At 38.3% G+C, this 12,062-nt stretch overlaps 1 protein-coding gene across 1 annotated transcript in view; it reads left to right on the forward strand.

Annotated features, from left to right (window-relative positions):
* Positions 1-12,062, forward strand: part of ACSS3 (acyl-CoA synthetase short chain family member 3) — an 82,196-nt gene that overhangs the window by 13,784 nt on the left and 56,350 nt on the right. The window contains exons 2-3 of the mRNA XM_034063063.1: positions 5,537-5,725; positions 11,902-12,036. Coding sequence (XP_033918954.1) covers positions 5,537-5,725; positions 11,902-12,036 — 324 coding nt within the window. The remainder of the gene's footprint in view (positions 1-5,536; positions 5,726-11,901; positions 12,037-12,062) is intronic.

The following is a 12,062-nucleotide window of genomic DNA, read 5'->3' on the forward strand; positions in this document are numbered from 1 at the left end:
TTTGATTTCTTTCCCCACTCTGAGTGGATGTTGTCCAAATAATGGCCTTTCAGGGGAATGGATCCTGTAGGAGTTGTGCCTAATACTATGGGCTGTCCTTCACAAGTACCAGAAACTTTCTATGGCAAATAGTTGTCTGGAACCTATCTCTTCATGTAGAGTGAATGCCATGGCATCACTTCTAATCAAATACTGAATCCGTGCCAAGGTGATAAGTATTAAGGATGCTCCATCTCATCCCGGTCCCTTCTTGGTGACACACTGTCCACAGCCAATCTCCAGGAAAGAAAATGACCCTTCCTAAAAATCCCCAACTTACTCAATGCGAAGAACTCCTAGACATCTAAAAAAAGAAGGGACAGATTTCTGAAACTAACTGCAATCCCAGCAGCTGTCTGGCAATCCTTCTGCTTTATATTTTTCTTGCAATTTGTGGAAGAGTGTACCAGCACTACTACCACCACAAGGTGGGTCCTTCACACAGTGCTTTACGCACTGCTTTTGAGACAGTGTGGCTGGTGTTTTGTGCAGAAGCTTAGGAGAGCTGTCATCAAGACATGCCACATCCATGACATGAACAGTTGCCAGGGCTGTGCCTGGCACACAGGCAGAGTTGGGACAGGGCAGATGGTCTCTGATGGAGCTTGTTGTTCTATAGACCTTCTCTCACAGTCCCTGGGGAATTGTCTCTGACGGCATAACAGCTCTCACGGTCAATCAAGAGACCTATACCACCTTTCCACAGCTACCAGAAACCTCCTAAATACATGTACAGGAAAGGAGTACACACAGGTGGACATCTGAGTCAGTGATTTTGCAGTTCCCATTGCCTGCTGTAGCAGAGAGTGGGCCGAGGTGATGTTCCTGCATATTATCTCATGGGGGTTCCTTGGGAACTGTAATTAAGACGAGTAATAGAAGAGTGAAGAGGCTGATGAAGGGGATGGGGGGAGTAGGAAGGAGTACTTTCTGTAGTAGTCTTGGGAAAATGACAGTGGAGAAGGTGAAGAGCATCCTGGTGCCTTTGGTTTAGAGGAATGTGTATGTGACATGGCTCTTTTTACCCACAAGAAGCATTTCAGGATGTTTCAGGAGCTCTCAGTATTTGAAGAATCTTCTTGTGTTTAGCTTCTATTGAAGGACTCAACACTGGTGAGACCCAGCCATTGTTCAACCCAGGAAGTTTTTAAGTTCCTCTTTTGAGGATTTTGACTGGAATTTCCATTTTAGTATCTTTGAAGAAGAATTCTTTTGGTATTTACCAAAACCGCTTTTTTAAAGTACTAGGAACAGCCTGGTGATTTACTTCAGAACTGAGTACTTCTCTAAACCTGAACTGCTAATACAGATGTAGTGTTTGTTTGGTGGCTGGGTAAAAATAAAACCGTGTTCACAGGGGGCTTGCATTTGACAGAAGTGTAATTTAAGCCCAGATCTTCAAAGCTGAAAACCTACTTGAATTTCTTATTATATCACTTGGTCTCAAGTGATTTTATTGCTGAAGTGTCAAATATATTAAAGTGATAGAGCAATCTTAAACTTGAAGACAAGCAAAAAATAGCATGCTGGTAGGAAAATAGCAACTATAAAATCTTGAGTGCTAAAGTAAGCTGTCTTAATGTAAACCATAAATGACAACACACTGTAACAAAGAGGAAGGTTTCATGGCTTGTAACAGTGTAATGAAATGTCACTACTGACATCTCCCCTGCCTTTTTTTTTTTTTTTTTCTAAGAAAGAGTGATTGTTTGGATGTTTCAAGGTTTCCACATCAATCTTAAGGTCAATATAAACCTGTAAAATAAACTGTTCCCTACTCTTACAAATACTTGCAGATACAGTGTTTTATTATCTATATGTAGTCCAGATGTTCTCTGGCTGTGAGAAGGATGAAGGAAAGGGCACAAGGAATATCGTAAGTACTCATGTAGTATATTGGATTATTGTCTTCAGTGCCATTAAACTCTAGGATAGGGAGGTTAAGTGCAGACAAGCAGTTACCGGGTTTGCATGGAAGATGTGACTCCTGTCTCTAGCATGCTACATACATTCTTCTTTTAAGTACAGTTTACCTATGATTGGTTTCAATAAAAAAGATTTAAGTACATGGAGACCTCTTCACTATCTCCTTCCTTTAGCCAAGTGCCAATGTTATATAGTTTGTACAGAGGCATAAGAAGTCTTCTATTACAAAATTACTAATGATGATTTTTAAGTGATGCTTTTTTTGCCTTTAGCAGGCAAATATCTAGAAATGACTGTAAATGCTGGTGGCATGACAGTAAATTCTAATTGTGTCCAGGCCTTGTTGATTTTGTTGGGTTTTGATAGCATATGTCAGTTCCATATAGTATTGATAAGTATGAATAGGTCTATAATTAAAGATACTTTCTTCTGATAATCAGTAACATTTAATATAAGAGGTCTGTTATAAATAAATTGTGTACATGCCTTAGTTTGTGTGAATTTTCACCTTGGTATAGTAATCACTTTTCCTTAAACATTTTCTCTGTTGTGGTTTAAAGTAACAGCAGGGATTTATTCAATGTTTATAAGAAGTGGAAGATATACTGTCATCTGCTGATGCGAACATGCATGCTTGAGCCTTCTGTGTTTCCATTTTCCTAAATCCTCAGACAGAAGTGTAAAAAATATGCATAGTTTGGTTGTGGATGCGTTGTGGATGCAAACACAGGTCAAATGCATGTAGAGCTTCTGGATATTACTGTCTCAGGTTGCTGAAAGTCTGAGCATGTTCCTGCTAAAGAGAGAAGCAGTACATAATGCTGTATTATTCTCTTCAGTACATGTATTACATAGGCTTTTAGATTTGGATGTAATTGCCCGTGTTTTTTGAATATGACCATAAAAGAAAGAGCCTAATGCCTGTGAGTCTTGGAAAGTAACAGTGGTACTAGAATTTGAAATATTATTTGAAATATTATACTGTGTAAAGGTAACTCTTTAAACAGAGAAAACTCAAATTTGATTAATAATATAAATGAAAGTAAAATGTTTCAAAGAAAATCTACCCTCCTGTCTAGCTTATCCTTGAAAAACAGGGTCCTTCCCTCGTGCTCTGCTTGCACAACATGCATTACTGGCCTAGGGTGCTCCCATTGCTTGTGCTATTTGCTGGGTCACTGAAAACATCTTTTGCTGCTTCAGGAGCTTGGGTATTTTCGATTTGATAGGCAACATCTGCCTGCTGCTCTCAGGAATTTGTCTCCCCTTTCCTTTCTCTCCACTCTGATAGTACCTGAAGAAAAGTCTTTCATGGGACTAAATTTTGCTTGAAACTTTCTCTGTGTGATATAATAAATAAATCAGGAATAATGCAGTTCAGGTAAGATGTGAGGATGACATATGTGAGTAGTTTTCTGTTATATTGATAGTGGAAGAAATCAGAATGTTTCAATTTCTTACACTTATTGCAGTATTTTCTAGTGAATGACAACCTCTTAAAGAAGTTTTGCTGCTGTACATGAGTTCCACTGTATGACACAGCAACTCTTTTTTTTTAGTCAAACTTAGATTTATGTGTCTTCAGATATCCCTTCCTATGGAAATTAACTTTTTAGTCTTATTACTAATGTAAAACTATTACAAGCAAAACTCCTGTTCTTGTTATATCTACCTGGCATGTAATTGTGCTTATGGAGTATTCCAGCTCACAGCTTCTTAGGATGTTTCTACTTCCAACCTTTTTCATATTAACTTATTAGTTTATTTCTTCTTAGTTTACAGTTTTTCCTGTTAACCTTTTAGCTTAGGTTTTGTGCACAGTTACATGCAGTTTTACCTGTATTACTTATACTCCTTTGCACAGTGATGTCTACTTGAAAAATTTAAGAGCATTGAGCAGATTTGGTTACTGAGTGTTACACAGCTGTCACCCTCTGGAACTCAAGAAACCTGAGTTCATTCGGTTGCTGTTGGGGAATGAGTCACTTGCTTTTCCTTCAGGAAATGCCACAACAAGCAGGTCAGGAGAAGTGCAGAGTACTTGTCGCAGGCTAGCATGCTCACTCACACAGAAGTTCTGCATGGTGAATTTTCCATCCTGGTATACTAATGGAACTTTCAGTACTAGTTTTGTATTAGAGCACTATGTTCTGTCAAAGTAATAAATATTTTCTCATGGTGATACAGATGGCTTAACATTGCTGCTGATCTATGACATTTCTTGAGTTCCAGTCCTTTCATGCCATGCATAGTCTGTCTTCAGGCTCCTTCATACCAACATGAAAATCTGAAAATGAGTGGAAAAATGACTACTCAGATCTAAATGTGTTTCTCTGAAATTTCTGAAATGTATTTGGTGCAGGGCATAAGATTTCTTGTCTTGGAGTCCGAGGAATTTACTGAGGTAGAGGAATATTACTACCTATTGATTTGTGTTTCAGACTTAGCTGTGGCAGTGTGCTCTTCACTTCCCCCCATTTTTCTGCTTAAGCTATAGCCACCAGGATTGGTTGTGAGTGCTGCATCTGGCTTATTTTGGACTTTGTGGAGACAGATAATAGCACAACAGCTAAGGGCCATAAGTCTTGCTCAACAGCTTGTTGAGCATGCACCAACTAAAATATGGCTGGTATGCAAATATGACTAAAAGTCAATCATCCTAATCCATAAATAGTTGACAGCCCAGGGGCTGTTCATCTCTCCTGCATGGCAGGAGGCTGATAGAATCTCCCCTTGGGTAGGGACACCTCTCAAGGTTACTCCTCGTGGTCGAGAGATTCCTTGCTGCAACATATTCTGCATAAGTGATTAACGGCATGCTAAACTTTGAAACCTTAGTTAAGTGATATAGAGGATTGACTGTACACATATAATCCTTTAGACATAAACTGTTGAGCAAGTCTGGGACTAAGTTTGTTTCTGGCTGCATCTAGACTCCCCTCAGAAACTCAGAAAGGAATTTAGAAAGCAAGGGGTCCTTTCTGAACCTCATGGCTCAACAGGAGCACCTCCCTGAAAGTTTTCTCTTACCCTGTCCTCTATGCATTAAATAATCACACGTGCCTCACCAACAAATCTTGTTAAACCATTGTTGCATTTACTATCAACTGTTAAATCATTTTATATCAATAAACATATCCCCACTTCTCTTTTTTTTTTCAAGTGAAGTGCATCATTCCATCTGCAATATTAGTTACTTAAGACAGAATTTGCATTATGAAATGCTCTGTTTACATCCATTCTTAAAAGCTAAAATTGAGAAATGTAAGTAGTTTTCTCAATAAAGGAATGAAGTATTAGAGTGTTATTTAAAATTTTGCAATACATTGCTACTGATTTTTTTTCCTGTAATATGTAAAATAATGGGCTTCAGTTCATTCTCATATTACAAAAAAAATTATAAAGGAAATTTTCCTAAATTTATTGATTGTATAATTCGTAAAGTTCCTGTGTCATACTGGCTTACCTCCTTAATGTCCTTCATCAGTTGATTGTGTGAAAGTTGTTTTTTATGGGGCAAAAGCATATCTGGAGAAACTTTTAATATATTGTGAATGTTTTGTCTGTACAGGTCTCCAAGTTAGCTGATGTCATGCTCAGACACGGTGTGAAGAAAGGAGATCGTGTGATCATCTACATGCCCATGATTCCACAGACAGTGTACTGTATGCTGGCTTGTGCAAGAATAGGAGCCATCCATAGCGTGATTTTTGGTGGATTTGCATCTAAAGAGCTTTCTGTTCGCATTGACCATGCAAAGGTAATATGTATTTGGAACAACAGACATCATTGCATTAGTTACTCATATAAGTCAATGTCAAAACCCTATTGTTTTGGGTTTTGCTTTTTTTTTTTTTGTTTGTTGTTTTTTCCCAGAGAGCACAACTTTTCTTTTTGTGTGGTACACAGTCTCAGTTTGTTTAGAATGCCTAACACTGCAATATGACCAAAGTACTATATATGTGCTGAGGTTGATAACTTTTTAGCAGGCATTGAGATATAAATTTTATAGAATCATAGAATCACAGAATAGTTAGGGTTGGAAAGGACCTTAAGATCATCAGGTTCCAACCACCCCACCATGGGAAGGGACACATCACACTAAAGCATGCCACAGAAGGCTTCGTCCAACCTTGCCTTGAACACTGCCAGTGATGAAGCATTCACAGCTTCCTTGGGAAACCTAATCCAGTGCCTCACCACCCTCACAGTAAAGAACTTCCTCCTTATATCCAATCTAAACTTCCCCTGTTTAGGTTTGAACCTGTTATCCCTTGTCCTGTCACTACAGTCCCTTATGAAGACTCCCTCCCCAGCATCCCTATAGGCCCCCTTCAGATACTGGAAGGCTGCTATGAGGTCTTCACACAGCCTTCTCTTCTCCAGGCTGAACAGCCCCAACTTTCTCAGCCTGTCTTCATATGGGAGGTGCTCCAGTCCCCTGATGATCCTCATGGCCCTCCTTTGGACTTGTTCCAACAGTTCCATGTCCTTTTTATGTTGAGGACACCAGAACTGCACACAATACTCCAAGTGAGGTCTCACGAGAACAGAGTAGAGGGGCAGGATCACCTCCTTTGACCTGCTGGTCATGCTTCTTTTGATGCAGCCCAGAATACGGTTGGCTTTCTGGGCTGTGAGTGCACACTGAAGCCAGCTCATGTTCATTTTCTCATTGGCCAACACCCCCAAGTCCGTCTCCTCAGGGCTGCTCTGAATCACTTCTCTGCCCATCTGTAGCTGTGCTTGGGATTGCTCCCACCCAGGTGTAGCACCTTGCACTTGTCATGGTTAAACTTCATGAGGTTGGCATCAGCCCACCTCAGAAGCATGGCAAGGTCCCTCTGGATGGCATTCCTTCCCTCCAGCCTATCAACAGAAACGCACAGCTTGGTGTCATCGGCAAACTTGCTGAGGGCGCACTCAATCCCACTGTCCATGTCAGTGACAAAGATGTTGAACAAGACCAGTCCCAACACCGATCCCTGAGGGACATCACTTGTCACTTGTCTCCAGGTGGACATTGAGCTGTCGAGCACAGCTTTGCATGTGGCCATCCGGCCAGTTCTTTATCTAGTTCTTTATGGGCCTAAGGTCTTCATTCTCACAGTGACCTCTTTTTAAAAAAGCATGAGTTTAATATCCTGCTGTCTGTTTAGAACATACTTTCTCCTCCTGTTTGTTAATCTTTTTCTACAAAGCATCACTTTAAAATTGGTATTTTGCCCAGCATTTTCCTGAAGTGTAAGAGAGCAATGCTGCCAATCCTAAATGACTTCATCAATTTACTTGACTTTTAGATGTACTGGGCTGTATGATTTTTCAGCTATGAATCTACTTCACCTAATTTCTACACCAATCAAGGCAGCTAGGAAACCAGTTACCTTAAGTAAGTGACTGCAGAGAATATAGTTAATTGAGGAGAATGCGTTAAAGGCTACCACGTTCAGCACAAGTCAAGTGTGTTTATGAAGCATTATGCAAGTCTTTGTAAGTGAAAATGCAAATAGTACTTTAATAATCTACTTAGTAGCTTATATATGCATATTAGTAGCTTGTGTATGCATTAGTTTCAAACCAGCTGATAGTTTTTGTATTGGAAGTTTCTGTTCTTGTCTTCTACTAGTGAATAAGACAAAACTGCCTGTCATATTGATCAGTCACCTGGATCATTCAAACCATCTATGGTAGCCATCTGTCATTGAATCACATTGGTTAGATGTGCAAACTAAAACATTATGTAGGGTAAAGTCCACATGATTTGTGGAACTTTTACTTAGATGGTTGTGTACAGAAGTGCTTTTCAGATCACCAATGCTTGAATTGTATGAATATCTGTAAATAGAAAGTTGAATGCATGCCCACTCTCCACCTTGATGCTTTAACAAAGAAAAAGTTAATAAAATGGCTGTTGGAATTGTGTAAAAAAGATGGGGGAAGGCTAATAGCTCCATAGTTTTTCCCCGTCTTTCTGCCTACTCCTTCACTTTTTAACAGGCTATAAAAATTAATTTTAACTCATAGATTTAGGGAAAAATAATGTAGAAGAAAAATTATAAAATTTTAAAATGAAAGTTGTTGCAATGTGAATTATTAAACATATTTACTTTTAGAGTATTTTGCAAATATTAACTAATTAATCCCAATGGATTTTCTCTGAGAAACAGAGGGAGACCGCACAGTAATCATAATCCTTGCTTCATGCATTAAAAAGAAAACAGAGAAAGTTTGTGATTTATTCAAGGTCACATAGCAAATCTTTCGAAGTGTTAGCTGTAGAATTACTAGCTGCAGGCCACGGATTAAATCCTAATTTACATTGCCTTCTTTAGAAGGCAGATCTGAATATTGTGGATGATTTTGGGTCCATTTGATGTGCAGAGAAAATGTAAGTCGGAGGAGAGGTACATCCTCAACCTAAATTTCAAAACATGCCATGTTTTGCAACACAGTAAAGCTTTTTTGATAAATGAATTGCATAATACTGAGATTACATTTAAGGTATATGCATATAAGTAGTTGTGATAGATGGTGTTCTGCTGAACTCAGAAATTAATTGAAGCGGTATCAAAAAAAGCAGCCTTTCTGTTAGGCTTTTATGTGAATTGGTTTGTCAACTGGTTTATGAATTGGTTTAGATGCTGCAGCTCAGGATCATGTTGGTAAGATTAATTAGAGTTAAAAGTGTGCAATGGAAAGCTGGCTGCAAGATGCTTTTGTGGAAGAAAGGTCAAACTTCACATTTTATTGGAAGATCTAAGTGAAAGAAATAACAAGCACTTTCTGCCTGTGAAAAGGTACATATACTTTACCAGCTTACCTTAATTTATCTTGAATTTTAAATAGGTCTGGGAATGCTGCAAAGTCCTGCTGATAATTTCTACTCTTGTCAGGTATTGGCAGTTACAGACATTCTGAAATGAATTGCAGTGAACTGATACAGAGCATGATAACGAATATTTCTTGTTCTCTTTCCTTTCACCTGAATGTGGGACTATATAGTTTACAATATCGAAACAATAGACACTTTAATAGAATCACAGAATAGTTTGGGTTGGAAGGAATTTTTAAAGGTCATCTAGTCCAAACCCCTGCAACAAGCAGGCACATCTTCAATTAGATCAGGTTGCTTGAAGCCCCATCCGACCTGACCTTGAATGTCAGGGTTGAGGCATCTGCCACCTCTTTGGGCAACCTGTTCCAGTGTTTCAGTGCCCTTATCATAATAATATTTAGTCTTAATCTCCCATCTGTTATTTTAAAACCATTACGCCTTGTCCTATTGCAACAGGTCCTCATAGAAAGTTAGTCCCTGTCTCTTATAAGTCCTCTGGAGTACTGAAAGGCTGCAATGAGGCTTCTCCAGGCAGAACAACCCCAAATCTCCTAGCCTTTCTTCATAAGAGGGGTGTTCCATTCCTCTGAATTTCCTCCTTGAAAAAATGAGCTCATATTTTGTAATATTTTATTTTGAATAAGACGTAGTTTCTGCATGCAGCTATGCCTATGAATGGTTACCCCTACTTCTCAGCATAAGATAATCAAACCTTTTGAGTGAAGTGGTAAATCTTCATGCCTGGCAGTGTTCCAGGCCAGGTTGTGAATGGAGCCTTGGGCAACATGGTCTAGGGTGAGACGTTCCTGGCCCTGGCAGGGGGATTGGAACTAGATGATCTTACAGTCCTTTCCAACCCAAACCATTCTGTAATTCTCTGATTCTATGATTAGGCAACAAGCTTAGCTGCTGGTACTTAAGATGCATAATTGCCTTATAATAGTTACAGTCAGGTCTTTTTTTGTCTTGAAGCACTGTCTACTTGTGGAATATGTATTTTAGATTAGAAGGTAGTATCTTGTGTTTTATTTTTAACTACTTGTATGATTAAGGTCACTTTCTTTAGATCACTGAATAATATCTGTATAATGATGGGCTGACCACTGCATCTCTCAGTAAACATCTTCATTACACTCCTGATATTTTATGCCCCAAAGCTAGTTAGTTTTCACTTTGGGCTTTTTGCAGCTTTATTAGCTGGCCCAATAAAATCTTTTTATTCCTTTTGCTAAGCTTTGCCTTGTGTGCTGCTAAAGACTATAGAAGAATTTGTAGGAGGAGTCTTTACAACAGTATAAAATTATTGGTTCCATGCTATGGGGCCTTGCTTTATCTTATTTGTACTTTATTTATTTTTTTCCCCTACAGCTCACTATTGCTGGCATTCCTTCTCCAGCTAACCTTTGAACTTTCCTGGTTTTCCTTCAAATTAGTTCTGTTTCTATGTAATCTTAGCACACAGAACAACGTGGAGCCACAGAAGAAGTGGCGAATGGGTGCATAAAAGGAGCATGTGAGCAGAAACGCAGAGGAAATAGTATCAGTAGGTAGAGAGGCAAAACACTAGAAAGCAGCAGCTGAAGCCAGTAATGGACCTTTGGTTTGCATGGAGTGATCCATGATGCTTCCAAGCAGCAACCCTTATTTGGGAAATATATCTTCTTAGCCAATTTAGCATTAGTTATTTTTAGACTGCATGCAAAGCATTTGATGAGCAGAGTTGGCACCAGTTACAAATGACTGTAAACCTGGTGTTGACAACAGTCTTTCATCTTAACAACTGAATAGAACTGTGTTAATATCTTACATAAATTACGGTCTAATTCAGAGCAGCATCCAGATGAATTTTCGGTTTAACTGCATTGTATTGTATCATCTTTTGTTAAAAACAAAAAAGAGAAAGATGATAAATCCTGAATTTTTTATTAAATGCTAAAATTTTAAATAAATCCTGAAATTTTGCATACACACTAATTAGAAAACTTTCCCAAATGGCAGATTTGGACAGGAAACATTTGATTATTGCATAAGAAACTGATCTAATCTGTGCTTTTTGTATGGAGTTTAATGCAGCCTTAGCTGTGGCATCATGGTTTGTGCCTACTTAATTAGATTTATGCAAATGCATACAATTAGCAAACTAGCTTGATCAAACTGAGGGGTATAAGATAAATATACTTCTGAAACTCCAAAAGCAAGGAGATTGAAGGCTCATTCTTCACCAATTAAAATGTGCTTTAACACATTTTTTTTTTGGTGCTACTTTTTGTTTCTCATAATACATGAAATAAAATTATTGATCTTGGGACCTAAGTCAAAATAATTCATATGCAGATTTCTTGACTTGGGGAATCTTACATAAAACCTGAGGTTAATTTAATGGCAAAGATGTTAAATTCACATTTGGAAATATAAATTATTCAAAAAACCCACCAGAACTATGGAAATCTCATTTTTAGCCATTTTGCATCTTGAATCCTGCAACCAAACCTTGAAAGATTCTAGCTTTACTTCCCTCATGTACCTTATGAGTTTAGCTTATTCTCTTTCAATACTTCCAGTTTCCTGTCATGTTTGCCTGCTTGTTCCTCTTTCTCTGATTTTTCCCTCTAGTGCCATTTAATTGCAGGTTGGAAAAGAGCCAACAAAGTGCTACAGCTAGTTTTGAAATATGCCACTTGATGTAGGCAGATAATTTGAAAGCATGCTAAACAGAACAGATATTTGTTGACATCACTGTACACTTTTCCTTAATGGAAGAGCTGAGTCAGAGATGGGGTTTTCTCTCTTTTCGTTATTTTTGTGCACCTTACAAGAACTTAATATTGTTGATTTCTTACTTGAATTTGGTTGAAAATGATGCAGAGTGTCAGAAGTTATTAGTATGCTCCTGAACAAAAGCCAGATGCATGGACAGGAAGATCATATGAGCTTGATTTCCTTAGGAAACTGATATAAATCCCTGTTTCTAATTATGTGAAGATAGATTTTATCAATTGAGCATCATTAATAAAAAAATTTCATAGAAAACATGTTATTACATTAAATGCATAAAATATATTATAAATGTATATATTAACAATCTAACTTCTTTATTTTAGCCCAAACTTATTGTAACAGCAAGTTTTGGAGTGGAACCAAAAAGGAAGGTGGAATACATATCCCTCCTAGAAGGAGCACTGGCAAGGGTACAGAGCAAACCTGATAAAGTTCTCATTTACACGCGACCTAATTTGGTGGGTGTACTGCTGTTGTGCCTTTA

Source organism: Melopsittacus undulatus, chromosome 5, assembly GCF_012275295.1.
Source record: "Melopsittacus undulatus isolate bMelUnd1 chromosome 5, bMelUnd1.mat.Z, whole genome shotgun sequence".
In the NCBI taxonomy this organism is placed as follows: Eukaryota; Metazoa; Chordata; class Aves; order Psittaciformes; family Psittaculidae; genus Melopsittacus; species Melopsittacus undulatus.